Here is a 20,712-nt window from a genome sequence, read left to right on the forward strand (position 1 = left end):
ATGTAATGGTTGCTTGGTATTATCATTTTTTTAAAACGTGTCGTATCAAAAACTAGCTCAAAATACGATTATGTTAAGGCAAATTTTGGAAAAGTGCATTCAGACATTCCGGTTCGTCGTAAAGTACGCCGCTCTATTCATCCTACTCTAAAAGTCTGTTGTGAAGTGCTCTTCACACTATGCTCTATGATCTTAAAAGACCCAAAAACATAGTGTGAATAGCGCATAAGTGTGCTTACAATTGGGTATTGGGGTTTTTCTTCGAGTGTGTATATATATAAAGTATAGGATCTTTTCTCGATTCTCTAAATGCTTGGTGTGTTTGAGTGTGTGGGTGTTTGCGATATATATATAGTTACACAGTTGATTGCTTCAGATTTTGGTGTCTATATAGAAGTACACAGAGAAAAAAAAGGAACAATATGAACGTTCATATAAATATGGTACAAAATCATATGTTTGGAAATATCATTTTGATATGAACACAGAACGGACCGAAATTGATATAAAAAAAATACCCGATTGATGACTATTTTTGGTCTTTTTTTTTTCTCTGTGTAGTACCTACTTTACCCCCCTTTTGACACATTTTCCGCTCCTTGTTAGGCGCTGTTTTTCCGAGAGGCCAATCAATAAGGCTCATGCATTATTCATGACCCAACCTGCTCCGGCTTCTCTGGCTTCTTGCGACCCTTCTGGGAGCTGGCTATCCGCTGCTTCAGCGTGTGAAATGTCTGCTGCATGCTGCGCATTTGGTAGCGTATCGAGCTGCTGACGTCACGCTGCAACTGCTGCACCTCGCGAATGTCCTTGCGCAGATTCTGATACTCGTTGGTCACCTCGCTCATCGACTCGAGCAGCTCGAGGACCTCCATCTCGTCCATCTGCTCCATTGTCGTCTGTTCGAGGCTGCGCTCCACCGCATGCAGCTTGTGGGCCATCGTATAGAGCTGCGAACCGGCATTGGCCACCTGGCAAGAGACAGAGAGAGAAATTATTGGTTACTAATGGGTTATTTTCGGAAAACTAAACTATATTATTATTATTATTTAATCAGTATTTTATTTTTAAAAAAAATATATATGTAGATTCAGATTTACCTAGCATTTTGAACATCTCCATTTAAAAAAAGGGCATGTCGGTTTTACCCCACTCTCCTTTGTACCACATTATTGTTACATTATTTAGTGTTTTATTAAAAAAAATATATATAAATATATATATAGCATTTTGAAGATCTCCCTTTTAAAAACGAGTCATGTCGGTTTCACCCCACTCTCCTCTGTACAGCATTATTTTTACATTTATTGCAAACCAAAATTAAAATTATACACTTCATTTAAATTTGACTGCAAACAAATGACTTGTGATTCCCAAGGTTTTAAAATTTAAAAATAACTCGTGTCGGTTTTACCCCACCCAATTCTTGCAACCAGAATTGAAGTTATAAACGTAATTTAAATTTGGCAGCAAAAAAATGAATTAGGAATTCGCAATGAGTGCTTTAAAAATATTTTAAATATCTCAAACAATTGTACAAATGAAATTTAAGTTAAAGATTTTTAAGACTTGAGAATAGGTAATGAAACCTTAACATTTTAAAAATATAGTTAAAAGTATATAAGTTCCATTTCCTTGAATTTAATTTCTACTTAACAAAGATCCTTAAACATGGCGTGTCTAGTGGTATTCTTGATCCTTGCTGAAACCTTAAATAATACAACGCCATCAGAACTTAAGTGCCTGACGATTTATTGTTATGGCCAGCCATGTAATTGACCCCTTTGGAACGTATCAATTTTCTCTCACTGCAGGTCGAGTGGTTCCTAGCGAATATCCCCCCCACTGTGCTGATAAGTGGCTATTCATATTTTGCTGGTCGATTAACTCACCGATTTTTCCAGGGCGCTAATGTCCTGGTAGCCCGTAGTGGTCTCCATCTTTCCTAGATCCTGGAGGTCCTTTCAACTTCAGCTTCCTGGCTTCAGCATGACAGTGGGCAGTAAATCAGCGTAGTAAATCCGGACTGCGCAAAGTAACAGACTCGATTCAAGATTGTTGTTGCCAAATTTTAGGCGCCTCGGCTGGAGCGCTGGGCACACTCCTCTACTCCAAGCTCTCCAAGCAGAATGAGCGAGTCCTGCGGGTCGTCCTGCTATTTATATGCTCCTGCACACATGTTGGCTTCCGCTTCCGCGAGAGAGAGAGAGAGTGCTGGCGCTTTTATGGCTATATTTCAATAGAAACCGCTAAAAAGGGTATTTAAATGTAGAATATTATTAATAAAACTTATTTTTTAATCATTGATTACCTTTTGTAGGAGATTTTATGTATTTTACTATTTTATTTATAATATTTTGTTTTTAATTTAGCCGTTTATTTAATTAAACAAACTATTTATAAAGCATGATACAACTTTTTGTTTTATTTTTATTTTTATCCATTTATGCTATTTATATTATTATGGCTACTATTGAAACTGCTAAGTAAAGGTATACAAAAGTATGCTATTTATAAAAAAAACTTATTTTTCTCCCATTAAAATCTTTTTTTTGGGGATTTTTTTTTATTAATTGTTTTTCAACATTTTTATTTATTTTTTTTTACTATAAACATTTTGTTCTCATCTCTATCGAAAGAGAAGAAAGGAGCGCGCCTAGCGTCCCATTGAAAGTCAAAACAAACACGCTCCCCCAAAAAAAAAAGAAAAGAGAAAGCCAGACATTTGTGTGTGGCTCTACGGATTCCGTTACACTGGCTGTAGTAGGGAAAGTACTTTTAATTATGTTGACCAGGAAGCGGAAGTCCGAGCAAAAACTTTGTTTGCCCCGGCGAAAAGCGAAATTATTTCAATAGAACGAGCGCCTAAAAGTAGGCAACGCCACTACTTTCATTCACAATCAGATCTGCCAGGCGCTTTGCCGTTTTTTAGCACATTCAGCAAATGCGTTTGTTTACCGTTAGGCCGCTCAGCAGGGGATTTTTAGGATATTAAGGATATTCAATTAGGCTGATTAATTTCCTTTGCGCAACTTGAAAGTAAGCCTCATAACTATTTAATTAGATTTAGTTTTAGTTTCACTTACACAGAAGCCGGTTGACACGTGCCTCGGCATAAAAATACATATGTACATTAATGGAAAAATACACAAACACCACTACATTGGATTTTGTATCTCAGCGGGTGCTTATAAATACCCAATAAAGATTATATCTGCCCAGCACCGAAGACTTTATGCGCTTTTATGTAGTTTAAAAAATAAGTGATTATAAAGAATCTCAATTAAAAACCTTAAAAGTATACATTTAAATATGTTTTGTTTATATAACTTGATAATAAATAATATTTTATTAAAATAAAATGTTCAAATCACTTAATATTTTTAAGATTATGTTTATTTCTTTTTTTTCCTTTATGATCTTTCGTCACTAGCTAATATGCCCATCCAGCTGGGCAGTTTAAAAAATAGGTGATGATAAGTAAACTTATTTAAAAACCTTAAAAGCCCACAGATATAAAAAAAAAGATTACATTGAAATATGTTTTTTTTTATAACTCAATAACAAATAAAATTTTTTTAAAATAAACTTTTAAACTGACTTATTTTTATTTTTTTTTTAGGATTATTGTTAATTGTCATTGTTTTTTTATGATCTTTCGTCACTAGGTAATATGCCCCTCCGGCAGGGAAATGACTGGAAAGACAAACATCGCAAAACAAACTAACACACACGCACACACACTCACTCAACGAGCCCCCAACGAACGGCAACAACCATACTGATAACACCAATAACAATTGGAATACAACAAAAACAACAGCTGGTGCGCCAGGTTCTTAAAGGTGTATGCGTTTCTATAGTATGTATATGTGTTATATTTTATTTTGCTATCGTTAAGCACTTTTTGACGTCGTGTTCTTCGCCTCCGTTCTCGTAGTCGCGCCATCCAGTTTTTTGACTCGTATATCAACAATCACACCGCCACACACCATCGCACACACTATATAATATAGTGGGGATATAGGAATAATACACAGGCCCCCACATCGGCAGCGAAAGTCGGCGGCTGCGTTCAGTTCTAGTGGAACCACCGTTTGGAGAGCACGCGATCCCCGATCCCCAGTTCTCAACTACACAAATATCCCCAAGATGTCCCTAGTGCGTTTGATCGGTGCTGAGGTGAGTTTTCCCTATTTTTTGGGACCGAAATTAATAGATTTCCTATAATATTTACGATAAAAATAATAGAGTTGCCAGGTTGTCAAGTAGTTGCTGTCTCTCTCTGAAGATATCTCTCAATTTGCCTAATCATGTATGCATGTATGTGTGGGTTGGCCGTGAATTCTCCAATTGTAATGAAATGCACTTTTCTATACCCATCCCACTCTCTCGCACACACCTTCTTAATCAATCAAGAGCAAATAGTTATGTATAGATGTGTGTGTGCGGTGAGAAATCGCCAATTGACAACAACACATGTTACGTAATGTTCCGCTACAAAACGCGAGAGCAAGAAGAAGCACACGAGCAGAGATAAAAACAATTCTCGTTGGGGGGATTTAGCGGTAGAATATGTTTGGACTGGCGTAAAATCCAATAAAACGCGATAAGCGGTATAATTCCATGCGAGGCGTGCCATAAAAATAACGCATGTCTGCCAGCTGGACACTGATAAGCGTGGGCGTGGCGCCCCCCTGAACATGTCCGCCCACCTTGAGGGTTATCAACATCCAAAAAATAAACCTCACCCCACCGCAAACGAAATTGTCCAGGGCGTTGAGGTTAGAATTGCCGGCCAGTTGGAAATTTGCATTGCAAATAAAAGTCAAGTGCAATAAGTTAAATTAAATCGAGAAAGTAACTTTAAGAAATTTTTTAACAGGTATAATTAAAAAAAATAAATGTTTTTTAGTTTGAATTTTAGATTCTAATAAGAAATAACAAAATTATGCAAAATATAACAAAGCACAGTCGCAGCCCTTTGCTCGCTATAATTCCCAAGTGCTAATTCCGCAACTGCTTCGCATAAATAGAGCTTTTTCATAAGGACTTTCGGCGGTCGAGCGCCTCACAGTTATCAAGGGTTGGCCACTTTCCCGACTAATTGTGGCACCCAGAAAGATTGTAAATAAATTGTAATTTAAAGATCAATCAACAAAAGTGTATCACTTGCTTTCGAAAAGTGAAATTAAGCGTAAACCCATTAATTATAACTGTGAGGTGCGCTGGAGACGGGGAGGTAAACACCACCCCCTACCAGTGATCGCTATTTTATTTTAATTTATTTTATTTTACTAAACTTTTTTTTTTAAACGTTAAATTTATGTAAACCCTAGAAATAATCTGTAATTTTATTTTTTTTACTAAACTTTTTTATTTTACTAAACTTTTTTTTTTTAAAACGTTAAAGTTATGTAAGCCTTAGAAATAATCTGTACTTCATAAATATCAAGGAGAATTTTTCAACCATATCATTATTATTATTATTTTAAGTAGTATATTAGACTATGATACTATTAATAAAACTTCTATCCTTTTTTCTCCAAATATCAAGGAGAATTTTCCCATCTTATCATTATATTAATGACTATATTATCCCTATTTTTTGCAGGCCCGCCTTTTGGCAAAGAGGTCCTACTCCTCGGCCGCTCCCACCACCAAGCTCTTCATCGACGGCAAGTTCGTGGAGTCGAAGACGTCGGAATGGATCGACGTGCACGATCCGGCCACCAACCAGGTGGTGACCCGTGTGCCCAAGGCCACCCAGGCGGAGATGCAGGCGGCTCTGGAGTCGAACAAGAAGGCCTTCCGCTCGTGGAGTAACCAATCGATCCTCACCCGTCAGCAGGTGATGTTCAAGCTGCAGGCTTTGATCAAGGAGAACATGGGTGAGCTGGCCAAGAATATCACCAAGGAGCAGGGCAAAACTTTGGCCGATGCCGAAGGTGATGTCCTCCGTGGCCTCCAGGTGGTCGAGCACTGCTGCAGCATTCCCTCCCTCCAAATGGGTGAAACGGTGGCCAATGTGGCCCGCGATATGGATACCTATTCCCTGGTCCTGCCACTCGGTGTGACCGCCGGCGTGGCTCCGTTCAACTTTCCCGCCATGATTCCGCTCTGGATGTTCCCGGTGGCCATTACCACCGGTAATACGATGCTGCTGAAGCCCTCGGAGCGTGTGCCCGGTGCCACCATGCTGCTGATGGAGCTGCTCAACGAGGCCGGCTGTCCGCCGGGTGTGGTCAACGTGATCCATGGCCAGCACGATGCGGTGAACTTCATCTGCGATGCGCCCGAGATCAAGGCCGTCTCCTTTGTGGGTTCCGATCAAGCGGGCAAGTATATTTACGAGCGAGCGGGCAAAAATGGCAAGCGGGTGCAGTCGAATATGGGCGCTAAGAATCATGGCATCATCCTGGCGGATGCCAACAAGGAGAATACCCTGAATCAGTTGGCAGGAGCCGCCTTCGGAGCTGCCGGCCAGCGTTGCATGGCCCTGTCGACGGCGGTCTTTGTGGGCGATGCCCAGTCCTGGATCCCCGATCTCGTCGAGCGTGCCCAGAAGCTGAAGGTGAATGCCGGTCATGTGCCCGGAACGGATGTGGGTCCCGTGATCAGTGCCGCCTCCAGGCAGCGCATCAATGACTTGATCGAGTCGGGTGTGAAGGAGGGAGCTAAGCTGGTCCTGGATGGCAGGAAGATCAGTGTGCCCGGTTATGAGGATGGCTACTTTGTGGGCCCGACCATCCTGAGCGATGTGACGCCCAGCATGAAGTGCTACACCGAGGAGATCTTTGGCCCCGTGCTGGTCATCCTGAATGCCGAGACTCTGGACGATGCCATTGGCATTGTGAATGCGAATCCGTATGGTAATGGAACCGCTGTCTTCACCACCAATGGTGCAGCTGCCAGGAAGTTTGTGAACGAAATCGATGCCGGGCAGGTGGGCGTGAATGTGCCCATTCCGGTGCCACTGCCCATGTTCTCGTTCACCGGAACGAGGGGCTCCTTCCGCGGCGATCATCACTTCTATGGCAAGCAGGGCATCAAGTTCTACACGCAGACCAAGACGGTCACCCAGTTGTGGCGGGAGACGGATGTCACCCACACCCAGGCGGCCGTGGCCATGCCCACCATGAAGTAGGAGGAGGATCTGGATAGAAGATTCCCGATTCCCGGTTGAGATGTTCCACGTATTGAACTTCTGGATGCTGGCACACAGGACGTAGTTAGAAGCTAGATACAGAAGAAATTATTGCATTTATTTTTGTGCCTGTTTATTAGATTTAAGAAGATGTGTAGCGAAAAAACAAGAGAAGCTTGAAAAAACTGAAATGTAAACGATAACAATAAAATGTTGGAAAATGTAAAAAATAATATTTGGTTTAAATATGTTGGGATTTGGAAGATGTGTTGAAAAAACAAGAGGGGCATGAAAGGATTTATCTGATATTTAATCTAAAAAACTATACGATATTGAAAACTCAGAATTAATATTGAAAATGAACTTAAAAAAGGTTCTAATAAATACAACAAGTTCAAAATTAAAAGAATATTGCAATTTTTTGTGACTTATACAGATTTATCTGATATTTAATTTAAAAAACTATACAATATTAAAAAGTCATAGTATCGAAAACGGACTTAAAAAGGATTCTAATAAATTGTTTAAAGTAAATAAAAGCAATTCAAATAATGAAAAAATAAATCTACTTATAATTTAACAAATTGTAAGTCTGAAATATTGTTTATGTAAATGAATTGTTCTGTAAATGAAAGTAATCATAAGAAATAGTTTGCTCACCTGGCTAAATACTTAATAACCTACTATCCTTCCTGAAGAAAACTCACGGTCAATCTTTAACAACGGTCAATGGTGTGTATTGTACAAAGAAATAAAAACATTTGATCTATGAACACATAGCACGGTAACAGTTGCACCAGCGGAGCCACCACCAACCAGCGGTGGGCCCGCACCTAATCTAATCCAGCTAATCCTTAAGTCCCTCTCCCAATCTGAAGCTTCGACTTCAATCTCGTCCGGCGAACGCCTGGCTGGCGACCAGTTCCCGGAAGACGCCCTCCTGGATGCCCATCAGTTCATTGTAGCTGCCCTGCTCCACAATCTTTCCCTCGCTCAGCACGGCAATGGAATCGGCATTCCGAATTGTGCTCAGTCGGTGGGCAATGGTCAATACGGTGCGTCCCTGAACCAGATTATCAAGGGCATTCTGCACTAGATTCTCCGAAACGGCGTCCAGAGCACTGGTGGCCTCATCCAGAATCAGGATGGCGGGGTTCTGAAAGGAGTTTCTTATAAGTATTACAAATAAATATTAAATTTATTATAAAGACTTTACTTTAATGAGCGCCCTGGCAATCGCCACTCTTTGCTTCTGTCCACCACTGAGCATCATTCCCCGCTGGCCGACGAGCGTTTCCAGGCCATCGGGCAGTTGGTCGGTGAACTGGCTGACATTCGCCTCTTCGACGACCCGCTGCAGTTGCTCCTCCGTCGGCGTCTCGCCGGGATTGGCACCGTACAGGATGTTCTCACGAATCGAGGAGGAAAAGAGCACCGGCTCCTGACTGACCGCGCCGATATTATTCCTCAGCCACTGGGGATTCACCGTTCGCAGATCAATGCCATCCAGTTGGACGGAGCCCGCTTGCGGATCATAGAGTCGCAGCATTAGCAAGGCTATCGTTGTCTTTCCCGATCCCGAACGTCCCACCACCGCCGTCGTTTTGCCAGGCATCAGATTCAGCGAGAAATCGGAGAGCACAGCGGATTCGGGACGAGTGGGAAAAGTGAAGTAGACATTTTGGAAACCCACTTCGCCTAGAGGTTTCTCCAGCGGTACGATACCCTGGTCAATGGGTATCGTGCACTCCCGGTCGAGGATCTCCCAAATTCGCTCCGAGGCCCCGATGCCCTTGTTCAGCTGGCTGTAGAAATTAGACAGTCCATTCATCGAGATGGCCACATAGCCGGCGTAAAGCATGAAGGCTGTGAGGGCGCCAATGGTCAGGGAGTCTTGTAAAACCAAGGTTCCACCGTACCAGAGTACAGAAATAATGATGAAGTTGCCACAGAAGCCGGTCTGTGGGAGAAAATCAAGGATTATAAAGGTGATCTTTAGTTAAGAGGTCTATAGATCTAACCAATCCAAAGAAAATAGCTCTGGCGCGCGTCTCCTTGTAGCCAATTTGTAGGGCTTCACCCAGTTTGCCATCGAAGGCAGCGCATTCCTGCTGTTCCCGGCAGAACGTCTTCACCGTCTTCACATTCCCGAAACGCTCCTCCGCATACTTCATGATCTCCGCCTGCTTGTCCAGTTCCGTTTTGGTGATCCGCCTGACGTATCGTCCATAGACAATGGCCATGCCCGCCATCGCAGGCACCACCAAGGCACTCACAGCCGCCAACTGAGGCGAGGTGTAGATCTGTCAGGGGAAACACAAGATTAGAAGGGTTCTGTGATATATTATATAATATCACATCATACCATCATGCCCGTGCCGACGCCAATCATGGCCAGCGATCGCAGGCCATCGGAGACATTCTGGCTGAGGGACATGCCCACCATGTAAGTGTCGTTGCTCAGCCGGTTGATCAGCTCGCCGGTGCCCTTGGTATCGAACCAGCCCACCTCCTGCATCAGCATGGATCTGTACAGCCGGGATCTCAAATTTCGAACTATCCGGAGAGCTGGAAAGAAAAAATAGGGGGGACAATTATTACTATTTCAGGGTAAAATGCTGATAAAATAAATACTTTTATTATTTTATTTTAAAAAGATAAAAATATGTCAAGAAAAATATATAAAATAAATAAAAAAGTTTAAAATATTTATAATTGTAATTAAGAAATTTTAGAAATAAATATTTCATACAAAAATTTAAATTTAAAAATAATAATAACTTAAAAATATCAACTCAAAGCGACTAGCGCTGGTATATAAAATAAATAAATTAAATTATATTATTGCCTTTGCATATCTCAAATAAATCCGCGCAGTCGCAGCGTCCGCTAATGACGTCAGTCTCCATCCCCGTCGTCGCGTCGTCGCTATAATTCCCAACTGCTAATTCCGCGAGTGGTGCGTATAAATAGCGCTGGGAAACAACGAGTTTCGGCGGTCGGGCGCCTCACAGCTATCAAGGGTTGGCCACTTTCCCGACTAATTGTGGCACCAAATTTAACCAGCGAGTTAAGCCAATACAAAAAATTTATTCCCTTTATGGGATAAATATACAAAACAAACCACTTACTTCACCCTTCGGGGTAAATATTGAAATCAACTTATCCAAGAGATAATCATAAGCTGTGAGGTGTGCTGGTTGGGGTGGATTCTTCCCCCCTTCCAGTTGGATCGCTATTTTGTATTAAATTATTTTATTTTATAATGTATTTCTGATTCATTTTTTGTGAAATTATGTTTATTCTTTTAGGAACTTTTTAATGAAGCTTAGTAAAATCTTAAGGAATTAATTAATATTCATATATATTTAATTTTTTAAGTACCTATAACACAAGATAATTATGATTAGTTATGAGTTCATTTCTAGGTACTTAAATTAAATAACAAGTTTTTACCTATTTTCCCTAATAAATAATCCTTTAAAAAATTAAAAAGAAAAAAACAGGTGCTAGAATTCCCTGAGCAATGACCTATTTAGCTAGAACTCTATTGATTTTTCTAGTTTCTTTCCCTATTTCCAAGGTTACAAGGGTAAATTTGCCCCAACTCACCTGCATTTCCGAAGAGATGGACGCGGGCAAAGTTGGCGAAGCCGCCGAGAACGAAGATGCCGAGGAGCAGCATGGAGTACTCGCCCAGTTTGGCCATGGCGGCGCTGTCCAATCCGGATTTATTGAAGACCACATCGATGACCTTGCCCAGGAAGAGGGGCACCGACATGGTGATCGCCGAGGAGACGACCAGGCAGCCGATTCCAGCTGAAGGAGAAGGAATACATTAGGAACTAAGAGGGAAAACTTAAAAGATATATATAGTAACCACCTGAGAGCACCCATTTCTCCGATTTCGTAAGGCTGAGCAGGCGGGCGTACTGGGATCTGGCCATTTTTCCGGCTCTAATGGGAGGTGCTGCGTCCGCCTTGGCATTCCTGGCCAACCACTTGCTGCTCTGGGCGAAACCACGACGCATGCACCACCACTGCTGCATGCGGAGTGGTTGGTGGGTGGTCTGCCCAGTGGGTGGGGATGCGATCCTGGTGGTGCGTCGATGGAGGCACCTGCCCAAATGGTGGTTATATGATGTGGCCGAACGGATTTGGCTGATTTGCGTGACCCGGAGAGTCGTGCAGCCGTGTGTCAGCCTCGTGCAGTTCAACAGCATTGTGATTCCTGTCGCATTCAGAAATTTAAACGAAAAATACTGGAGAGATTTTGAAGCGGATTTCGAATTTGGTTGTAAAAAACAAAAATAACAAAACGAATTCGAATTCTTCTTCTTGCTCGGCGGCGGTGGTGGGCACGATCAGCTGTTTTGCGATTTAGCTCGAAAATAGCTAGGTTTTGATATATAAAGATGGATTTTTAATTTATTTGTAAAATAAATGGTACCTATACATATACAGCAAAAAATCGATTAAGAAAATTTTCAAATTGGCATCAAAAATCAAAATCTTGATTTTTACCCAAACAAAACGAGTATTTTGGTCATATAAATTGAAATAATGATCCAAATATGGAATGTCATACCTCGTTGAACTCGTAATAAAATTCCCAATCGATCTGCATTTAAACCTGAAAACTTTTAATTTTTGTCTTTTTTTTGCAAAAAATCATGATGTTACCCCTTATCAAAAATGTGAAAATTGGGTTTAAAATTTATTTTTTTTAAATCAAACGAAAAGTGCACTGATATTAATTTATAGGTTGTTAGCTGTTTAAAACAGTACGCCTTTTTGATTTAAGACCGTTTTTGCCCAAGTTTCAGCAAAAAAACGATTAAGAAAAATGTCAAATTTCAACACTCTCAAGACTACTTGGAAACCTATTGTATGGTATATTACATAATAATTAAATTTGTTTTGGTATGTTTTTATTATTAATTATTAAATTAAAACTGTTCTTATGTCACCTTAAAAATAGCCAAATTTGGCTTGAAAAAGGCAGCGCTAACGTAACCTATCGATAGGTCTTCCGCTATCGATATGTGTTTGGTTTTGTTTTCATTCCGCACGTGGATTTAAATTTAAGTTTCACCTGAAAGAGGAGAAAATGGACACAGGCGAAGGTGAGTTAAAGGATCTCTTCCTGCCAGTGGAACCTGTACAGTAAAACCTTCCTCCCCCCACAGAGCTCAAGTCCTGGCTGGCGGATCAAAGCAAACCCTTTCCGGCACGTGTTGAATTCGCCTTGAAGGTCTGGCAATCCGTGGAGTTTCTCTATCCCAACAAATACGAGATTATCACGGAATGGCTGTCGGTTTCCCTGGGTGAGGAGCACCAGGTGCACCCCCTGCCCACCCAGCAGCTCAGAGATTTCCTTAAGCTGCGGGCGCAACCTGGTTGGGTCACCTCGCAGATCAAAACCCAGTTGATTAGCAGGCTATTTGAAGTGATCTCCCAGGAGGAGAATGCCAATGAATCCTCGCTGGAGCTACTCCCCCTGACCCTCAACTCCGAGCTGCTCCAGGATGCCCTGCGTTCGGATCCCGCAGTCCTTGCCAACTGCTTTGGCCTCCTCTTCAAAAGCCACCAAAGATTTGTGGAGCAACGCAAGGCTAGGATGCCTGACCAGGATCACTGGGATGCCGAGTTTGCACTGCCTGTTATCAAGCAGCTGGCCGAGATTGCCCGCCGCTCGCAGAACCAGAAGCGTCTGCTCGAGGAGTACGATGCGCAGATCATTCGGCCGCTGGTGGAACTGCTGCTTAGCCTGAAATCCCCCTGTTTGGAGGAGCTCGTCCAGCTGGAGAAGCAATTGGGTGCGGAGTTTACAGCGGAACGTATAGAGAAGCATCCCCTCCATGTTAACCTACTCCTTTTGGAGGCCGCCATCCTAAACAATCGCCATACGACAACGCAACTCAATAAACTAGTAAAAGTGGTCCTTCGAGCCGGCAAGGAATCGGCGGAATCGCTGCCCCTGGTCACCTACCTGCTGATGTCGCTGCGCAAGCATGATGTACCCTTGTCCATGTTCGAATTTGTCTCCAATGAGCTGCTCCAGTTGGTCCGCGAGTACAGGAAGTCGCATCTCAAGGAGATCCTGCTGCTTCTCTACGCCGCCTTGCGCCTGAATCCTCTCCTGCTCGAGCAGAGTGTCTATCAGATCACCGTGTGGCTTCTAACGATTAGAAAGGCGACTCCTGAGGAGGAGGAGCTGTACTCCGAGTATCTCATTCTCCTGCTCGACATGTTCCGTCGCCTTAGTCGCGCCGAACGCTTCATTATGAATCTTCTCAAGGCTTTAAAGGAGTGGCTGGGTAAATATCCTTTGGATTTAACCCACGGAGAAGCCAAGAAGCGGCGGCTTGAGGATTCCAAGGCTCCCCTTGAGCTAGAGCATCGCTTCCTGCGTCTAATCTTCGCTAGAAACACCCTGCCCGCGGCTCCCTCCTCGCATGATGCCTTTAAACAGCTCTGCCAAACCTGGCCAAGTCATTCCGCAGGCGTGGCCTTCACCCGGCTGGTGAGCCACCTCATGACCAAGCCTTCGCTGGTCATTTGGAAGACCCTGTTGCATTCCTTTGCCGAGCTGCTGGAGGAAGATCAACCAGCTGTTCTGCCTGAGAATCTTGACTTTGCCCGCGAACTGCATGCTGCGCTGCTCTGTCAGTATCTAAACGGCACTCGGCTGGCGGAGCAGGTGCATCTATATAAAGACCAAGTGGAGCAGCAGCTGCAACACACCTCGCAGGTGCTGGAGCAATTTGGCCGCCGTCTGCTGAGCCAGGAGCACAATCGCCGCCTGATGACGGCCTTCCTCGAGTGCACCGAACGGGCCAGTTCCTTTGAGTTGCTATTGATTCACTACTGGCCAGATGGTTTCCCTGCCAGCGAACGTCCGTTGCAACTGCGCAACTTCCTGCCCGCCGCCGAGTGGACGCTCATCCAGCAGCGGGTGCACAATTTCGGCAAGAGCTCCTGCCGCCAGCGATTGCAGCGCTTGGAACTGCAGCTGGCCGAGAGCGGTTGGCTGCTGCAGGATCAACGGGGAGCCACTTGCTCCGATTCGCTGGCTGAATTGGTAACGCCGCAGCAATTCTTTCGGCTGACGCGAGCTCAAAAACAACTGCGTTTGCAGCAAAACAAAGATGTAGACTCGCATTTGGAGGATGCGGAGTGCGTGGAACTGATTGCTTTGCAGCTGCTCAAGGATTATGCAGCGGAAATCAAGGATTCCAAGGTTAAATCATCGCTTTTGGTTAAACTAAAAGTGGAGGGGCAGCTGGAGGAGGCCGCGTTGATAAGTTTCCTCAGGGAAACGACTTCCGTGGACAAGGAGCTGCAGCTGCCGGAGTCACAGGAGCTAGTGGATTCACTGCAGCGCCTGCCGCTGGCTCAATTGGCCTCCAACATTCGCTCGCGCCTCTGGCTAAGGATCTTTGTGCTCTACAGGGATCTCAGTCGTGCAAAGCAGCAGGAGGAGCAGGCTAAACAGGTCCTGGAACTTCTAATAGGTAGGTTATCTTCTTTAAATTTAAACTCCCTTATTATACCAGTTACTCGTAGAGTAAAAGGGTATATTGTATTCGTGCAAAAGTATGTAACAGGGAGAAGAAAGCGTTTCCGACTCCATATAGTATATATATTCTGTCTGTCCGTCTGTATAAACGCTGAGATCTCGGAAACTACAAAAGCTAGAAGGTTGAGATTTCACACACATATTATTGGGCCTCCTACGCAGCGCAAGTTTATTTCAGCCGAGCGCCACGCCCCCACAATCGCCCACTAACTGTCCTGCGCCCACATCTTTAAAGATTTCCGAGAAGTATAATTGCAATTTTGTTGTGTATATTTATACCTATCGAAATGTAGAAGACATTATTCAAATCGGACCATTCATTAAAAAGTTATGCACAATCAAAATTGTTTATATATCTATCTCCCTCGCACTCCCTTTAGCTGAGTTAATCTTGTTAATTATTATTAATTTCCCTTTAGATCTTATGCACTTTGGTCATCCCCTGCCCGTTTGTAGCTACTTCTCGCAGCTAAGCGACCTGCTACAGCTAATCCCCACCAGCTCGTCGACCGGTTGGAGCTTCTACGAGACCCTCTTCGCCCGCTGCATTCGTCGCCAGAGTTCTGGAAGCGAGGCCTTCCTCGCCAGCTGCACAGAGTACCTGAAAGATCAGTTAACTGCCTCTAATAAACTGCAAACGGAGCAGGTTCGTCTGCTTCTGCTGGCCATTGAAACTCTATCCAGTGTGACTGGAGCTCAAGGGAGGCGATTGCAGCGCCAACTGCAGCCATTGCTGGAGATCTACGGCGAGATGGTGGCCCACAAGTTTCGCTCGAAGAAGAAGGAGGCTTCTGCTTACAAGGAGTTTGTAGATAGCACTTTGTCTGGTTATGCAACCTACGTGAGCAGCTGCATCAATCGCGTGGCCAGGCAGGAGAGGGAAAAGGAGCAGGAACCGAAGGAGCAGCAGGATCAGGAGCCAGATAAAAAGAAGAAAAAGAAGGATAAGAAGGAAAAAGAGGAGCGGGAGCAGCATCAACAACCCATTGATGACAACTTCCGGCGCATATGTAAAATCTACATTGGTCATTCGGTGAGTTACTAATTAAACCACAAGATTAGGGATTAAAAATATCGTATTGATGATATTTTTTATCGAAACAAAAAATCAAAATGATATTTGATATATCAGAAAAGAAATATCTATATATCAGATATCATTTCCAGTTGCCGAAAAATACATTTTATCTCTTTTATCTTTTCTTTATTTTTTCTTGTCCCGATAAAAAGTATAACCACTTAAAATTATCAAAAAAATGTGCAAAAAAAATTGGTGATACCTGATAATTTATCAAAAAAAATATCACGATAAAAATATTTATTTTTTCCCAAAAAATTACTATATATATTAATATTTTGATATATTTTAGACATCCCTACACAAGATTTACACTCAAAACTAATCCAACCAATCCTCCACAGCTCAACTACCGCAATGCCCATGCCATCCGCCTGCTGAATGTGGCCCTCACCCATCGCCAGCGTTTGCATTTGGATCCGGATGAAATTGAGTTCGTGCTGAGCAGCTATTGGCGGCAATTAAATGCGGATATTGAAGCGGGTGATATCTCATCCGCTGCCTCCTTGGATTGCCTGGAGCCCGCCATCAAGCTGATCATTGGCTACAAGACCAACGAGGATTTCCTGCTGCTCCTGCGACGCCTCTCCACACAGGTGGAACAGATGCAGCGACCCGAGACGCCCGCCCAGCATACTGGACTCCAGAATGTGCTCACCTTGCTGGCGCTCTTTGCCAAATGCTCGCTGAGCAGCGTCAAGGGAGCGGTAAGTTGGGAGCACTAAGAACTAAGGAGGATTTTTATAGCCATGTCCGTTTGTCCGTCCATCTGTCCGTTCGTTTCTACGCAAACTAGTCTCTCAGTTTTGAAGCTATCGGGTTGAAACTTTCCCAAATGACTTCTTTCTATTGCAGTTAGTATATAAGTCGGAACCAGCCGGATCGAGCAACTATATCCTATAGCTCCCATAGGAATAATTGGAAGAATAATGGGAAACAAATTCTAGCTTTGGTGTTTTTTGAAATATTACCTTATACTTTTACTTATTACCTTTTTTATATATTTCTGAATTTCGGATAAAATTTAAAAAAAAAATCGGACGACTATATCATGTAGCTGCCATAGGAACGATCGGAAAAACAATAGGAAAATAATTGGAAAAAAATTATAGCTTCTTTGGTTTTGATTGTATTCTCTCCTACTTTTGAATATTTCCGAATTTCGAATTAAATTAAAAAAAAATCGCACAACTTTATTATATAGCTGTCATAGGAAATTTAACATTTTTGCGATTTGTAAATTAATAGGAGTGATCTGCAAGGGTATATAAGTTTATTTTCTTTTTTTTAATATTAATCCCAATCCCCCGCAGATGCTAAACGAGCACTTTGAGCTGATCAGCGTGAGTGTGGCGCTGCGTCTGCCGGAGCAAAAGGATTCCGCCTACCGTGGTCATGCGCTTCGCCTGCTGGAGGCCCAACGAAATCTGGCCGGGAATCGCACGGTTCCGCTGACGGGCGAGACTTTGGATTGCCTGCTGGGCAGCATGTTGGATGTGAACATCAAGCAATTGATCGGTAACGGCGGCAGTTGGCAGGACTTTGTGGATCTGTACGCTGTGCTCACGGATAATTTGGTGGTGCTGCTGAAGCAGCACAGCAATCTAATGTCCGACCGGGCGGCCCAGCTGAGTGCCCTGTGCCAGGATCTCGTCCAGGCCATCGTTGGCTATCGGGCGGAGCGAAAGCAGGCGCAGGACATTAGCGAAACGGAGCTTGATGGTCTGGCGGATTTGGGTTTAAAGTTGGCTACTGTTATGGCCACGGTGGCGACGACTCAGGCGCTCGCTGTCAAGCGAGTGGCGCCCTTCCTGCTCATCTTCACCATCCGGCAAATGGTGGCCACCGAAAGACCCACAACGCTGTTCGAAAAGGTGGGTTTTATAATAACAGATCTCGGAAACTATTAAAGCTAAAACGTTAGGATTAACCACACATATTCTTGGCATTACTATGCAGCTTAAGTTTGTTTCAGCTGAGAGCCACGCCCACAATCGCCTTAAAAGATTTTAAAAACAGCCTGGCGCCCACATATTTACATATTTTGTAAAAGCTTAAATGCCATTTTGTTATGCTTACTAATATCTAACGAAATGCTGAAGAAAATTTTAAAATCGGACAATCCGTTTTAAAGTTATGAGCAAAAATTGTAATACCCGACAGGTGGCGCTAACTTTAGCTGTAATAATTGTGTTATTTAAACTAACCCATAATATAAGAGTTTTATTTATTTTTTAAGGAATAGATTCCATTCAGTACATTTTTTTTAATAATAATTAATAATATATTTAATAATTATAATGTTTTTCTTATTTCCAGGTCAAGGTCCACATAGTGCGCGTGTGCCACGAGCTGATCGGGATCTGCGACCACCGTTCCGGACACTTTATCCTGCGCTCCAGCAGCGAGGCGGGCGCCAGGATGTACGAGGGCCTGGTGAAGGAGCACGAGAAGTACCACAAGTTCAGGGGCAAGGTGTAAAGGAAAGAGACACCTTAATTTTTTTTTTTCTTTTTGTATTTCCGATAATTTCACGCTTCAAAAAAAAAGAAATATATATATAAAAGTAATTGCCCTATGTTCTTTGAGAGACGTGCCAAATTTGTACTGATTCAGAACTTAAAATTTAACGAGCACCACGTTGATGAGAGAGTAGTTCCCCAGTATTTGACTGTATGGTGAAAATGGCTGCGCTTTTCTTCTTTTCTGGCCAAGAGATCCTTTGGCAAAGGCGAGATCGCTAGGCGAAAAACATCTGGCAGCGGTCGCACAAAGGATCTTCGGCTTCATCAAGACGATTACCACTGGAATCGAATGAGAAAAGTTTAAGTTTAGGTTCTTCGAATGTTCTATAAGAAATGAGTTCCATTTTTAAATTAGGGATAATTAATGAAGTATCTTAAGATCAAGACTCTGAAACTGGATTGAAAAAACATTTAAATCGATGGATAATTATAATTTAACTATTTTAATTATATAAAAGAATAGTTACAAATAATTTAAATATTTTAATTATATGAAAATAATAGTTGACAAGAATTGAATCAATTTTTGGTGTCATTGGTATTTTTTTTCAATAGAGATTCTTTAGTAAACCCAATCAAAATGGAATCAATGCCTTTTTATGATAGTTTAATTTAACTTTTTTAATTATTTGAAAAGAATAGTTGAGAATAATTTAAATATTTTAAATGAATGAATTGGAGTCATAAGATCTTTTTTTGAATAGAGATTCTTAAGTAAACCCAATCAAAATGGAATCAATGCCATTATATGACAGTTTACTTTAACTATGAAAAGAATAGTTGAAAATAATTGAAATCTAAGGAAATAATTGAAATATTTTAATCGAATTGAATGAATTTTTGGAGTAATAAGATTTTTTTTTCTATAGAGATTCTTAAGTAAACCTTATCAAAATGGAATCATTTTATGATAGTTCCCAACTCGGTTCTCAACTCACAATAATGTGACGCAACTGCGGCATATGAACTTGGAGCACTCGCCGCAGGAATAGCCGCACTCCTCGCAGAGATCCATGGTGCAGTTGACGCAGATGTCGTGGATGAGCGTTTGCCGCTGGCAGCAGCGGGACTTGTGGCGCTCCAGGCGCGGATTGGACAGGTCGGCTCGCAGGTTGCGCAGCATGATGGTTCCGTCGCCGAGCAGCTGGTACTGCTCACACAGCTGGGGCTGCTGCTCCTGGCCCTGCTGACCATCCATTCCAGTGGAGGATCCATTCTGGCCCTGACCCTGTCCTCCTCCTCCATTGCCGGCTGCACCGTCGAAAAGCATTTTCGTTGTTTTCTCTGCCGTTTTTGGAAATAGAGATTAGTTGTGGCCAAAGGTTCTAGCGTTTCTCCTATCGGTTCTAATAGAAAATTGTGCAAAAATTACTTTTTTTGTTCGAGCTCAGAATAAAAATTCAATCAAGACCGGCTAACAATTTTGAGAAAACTGAATAGGATCTAACAATTGTTTTCAAGGCCTGCTGCGTTTTAAAAAAAACTTTGTTTTCAAAATAAGAAGACCAGGGAACCAATAAAAGCAAACTCAAAAAATAGTTTAAAACTGTTTTAACCAAATTTCGAGTACTTTTCAAAAATTGTAACACCAGAATTAAAACCTCGTTATCATGATAAATAATTTTGAAATATCGAAACTTTTCCGTACTTCAATAAATTTTTTTCTGATTTTTTTGACTTTAAAAATTTTAGCGCTAAAATTAAAATATATTTGTATACTCTTTATCTTGATAAACAATTTTAAAAAATCAAAATTTTAAGTAATCTATTGTTTTAAAAAGTTTGAAACTTTTTCGCACTGCAAACATTTTTTTCCCTATTTTTGGGTACTTTTAAAAAAGGTTAGCCTAAAATACTCTTTATTTAAAAAAATAATTGTAAATTATCAAAATATAAAATAATCTATTATATTATAAGGAAATTTTTTTAAGAGAAGTACTTTATATCATAAATTCGTTTTCCAATAAGAATTTTAAGCGGTAAAATCACCGGGGCCCCCAAAAATCTTCTGTAACTACACCTATGTGTAAATACCGGCAGTTCTATGATAACTGATAACTGATAGTTCCCGGATCAGGTAAATATATATAAGGAAACCCTAGGAGTCCTATACATACCATGGACCTCCTTCATTTTCTGAGGATTGTTGGAATCACTCATCTTCTGGTTCACCCAGATTTTCCGCTGGGTGAGATTGTTGTTGGCATCGTCGTCATCCGCCGATCGCGATCGCTTTACCGCCTTTTTCTGGACCATGTTTTCCATGATACTGTGATATATGGGCCCGGAGAAATAAATAAAATAAATAAAAATAACTCTGTTATCCGCAATTTTCTGGGCTTCCAATTGGTTTCCAAATTTGTGTTTTTTATCCCGTTTT

General features: G+C 42.1%; 5 protein-coding genes across 6 annotated transcripts; 2 read left to right on the forward strand and 3 right to left on the reverse strand.

Moving 5' to 3' along the window:
- Positions 1-459: 459 nt before the first annotated feature.
- Positions 460-3,841, reverse strand: LOC108056221 (uncharacterized). Its single transcript, XM_017139934.3, has 3 exons — positions 3,749-3,841; positions 1,893-2,190; positions 460-971 (listed from the first exon to the last, which is right to left on the reverse strand). The coding sequence occupies exons 2-3, from the start codon at positions 1,938-1,940 to the stop codon at positions 651-653; spliced, it is 369 nt and encodes a 122-aa protein (XP_016995423.1). The 5' UTR covers positions 1,941-2,190; positions 3,749-3,841; the 3' UTR covers positions 460-650.
- Positions 3,842-3,976: 135 nt separating this feature from the next.
- Positions 3,977-7,380, forward strand: LOC108056242 (probable methylmalonate-semialdehyde/malonate-semialdehyde dehydrogenase [acylating], mitochondrial). The gene is made up of 2 exons (XM_017139958.3): positions 3,977-4,182; positions 5,615-7,380. Exons 1-2 carry the CDS (start codon positions 4,153-4,155, stop codon positions 7,145-7,147), a joined length of 1,563 nt encoding a protein of 520 aa, XP_016995447.2. The 5' UTR covers positions 3,977-4,152; the 3' UTR covers positions 7,148-7,380.
- Positions 7,381-7,858: 478 nt separating this feature from the next.
- Positions 7,859-11,482, reverse strand: LOC108056241 (ATP-binding cassette sub-family B member 10, mitochondrial). The gene is made up of 6 exons (XM_017139956.3): positions 11,031-11,482; positions 10,760-10,966; positions 9,513-9,715; positions 9,169-9,450; positions 8,364-9,107; positions 7,859-8,303 (listed from the first exon to the last, which is right to left on the reverse strand). Exons 1-6 carry the CDS (start codon positions 11,368-11,370, stop codon positions 8,034-8,036), a joined length of 2,046 nt encoding a protein of 681 aa, XP_016995445.2. The 5' UTR covers positions 11,371-11,482; the 3' UTR covers positions 7,859-8,033.
- A 700-nt stretch (positions 11,483-12,182) lies between these two features.
- On the forward strand, positions 12,183-18,544 carry LOC108056246 (uncharacterized). Its single transcript, XM_017139964.3, has 6 exons — positions 12,183-12,273; positions 12,337-14,664; positions 15,149-15,762; positions 16,152-16,514; positions 17,121-17,681; positions 18,127-18,544. Exons 1-6 carry the CDS (start codon positions 12,258-12,260, stop codon positions 18,286-18,288), a joined length of 4,044 nt encoding a protein of 1,347 aa, XP_016995453.2. The 5' UTR covers positions 12,183-12,257; the 3' UTR covers positions 18,289-18,544.
- LOC108056247 (apoptosis regulatory protein Siva-like) lies at positions 18,352-20,708 on the reverse strand. 2 transcript variants are annotated; one of them, XM_017139965.3, is made up of 3 exons: positions 20,450-20,708; positions 19,271-19,616; positions 18,352-18,611 (listed from the first exon to the last, which is right to left on the reverse strand). In XM_017139965.3, exons 1-3 carry the CDS (start codon positions 20,595-20,597, stop codon positions 18,548-18,550), a joined length of 558 nt encoding a protein of 185 aa, XP_016995454.2. In that variant the 5' UTR covers positions 20,598-20,708; the 3' UTR covers positions 18,352-18,547. The 2 variants fall into 2 exon arrangements, with proteins under 2 accessions (XP_016995454.2, XP_016995455.2); XM_017139966.3 differs by lacking the exon at positions 20,450-20,708 and adding an exon at positions 19,705-19,812 and having other exon boundaries at positions 18,362-18,611.
- Between the last annotated feature and the right edge of the window lie 4 nt (positions 20,709-20,712).

Source organism: Drosophila takahashii, chromosome X, assembly GCF_030179915.1.
Source record: "Drosophila takahashii strain IR98-3 E-12201 chromosome X, DtakHiC1v2, whole genome shotgun sequence".
Lineage (NCBI taxonomy): Eukaryota > Metazoa > Arthropoda > Insecta > Diptera > Drosophilidae > Drosophila > Drosophila takahashii.

Coding starts and splice junctions, on each gene's coding strand:
- LOC108056221 (XM_017139934.3), bottom strand. CDS start 1,940: ATGGAGACCACTACGGGCTACCAGGACATTAGCGCCCTGGAAAAATCG. Junction 972..1,892: donor TTAGCGCCCTGGAAAAATCG/GTGAGTTAATCG, acceptor GTCTCTTGCCAG/GTGGCCAATGCCGGTTCGCA.
- LOC108056242 (XM_017139958.3), top strand. CDS start 4,153: ATGTCCCTAGTGCGTTTGATCGGTGCTGAG. Junction 4,183..5,614: donor TGCGTTTGATCGGTGCTGAG/GTGAGTTTTCCC, acceptor TATTTTTTGCAG/GCCCGCCTTTTGGCAAAGAG.
- LOC108056241 (XM_017139956.3), bottom strand. CDS start 11,370: ATGCTGTTGAACTGCACGAGGCTGACACACGGCTGCACGACTCTCCGG. Junction 9,108..9,168: donor GAGCTATTTTCTTTGGATTG/GTTAGATCTATA, acceptor TTTCTCCCACAG/ACCGGCTTCTGTGGCAACTT. Junction 8,304..8,363: donor TTGCCAGGGCGCTCATTAAA/GTAAAGTCTTTA, acceptor AACTCCTTTCAG/AACCCCGCCATCCTGATTCT.
- LOC108056246 (XM_017139964.3), top strand. Junction 14,665..15,148: donor GGTCCTGGAACTTCTAATAG/GTAGGTTATCTT, acceptor ATTTCCCTTTAG/ATCTTATGCACTTTGGTCAT. Junction 16,515..17,120: donor TGAGCAGCGTCAAGGGAGCG/GTAAGTTGGGAG, acceptor AATCCCCCGCAG/ATGCTAAACGAGCACTTTGA.
- LOC108056247 (XM_017139965.3), bottom strand. CDS start 20,597: ATGGAAAACATGGTCCAGAAAAAGGCGGTAAAGCGATCGCGATCGGCG. Junction 19,617..20,449: donor GAAAATGAAGGAGGTCCATG/GTATGTATAGGA, acceptor CAAAAACGGCAG/AGAAAACAACGAAAATGCTT. Junction 18,612..19,270: donor CGCAGTTGCGTCACATTATT/GTGAGTTGAGAA, acceptor ATTCGATTCCAG/TGGTAATCGTCTTGATGAAG.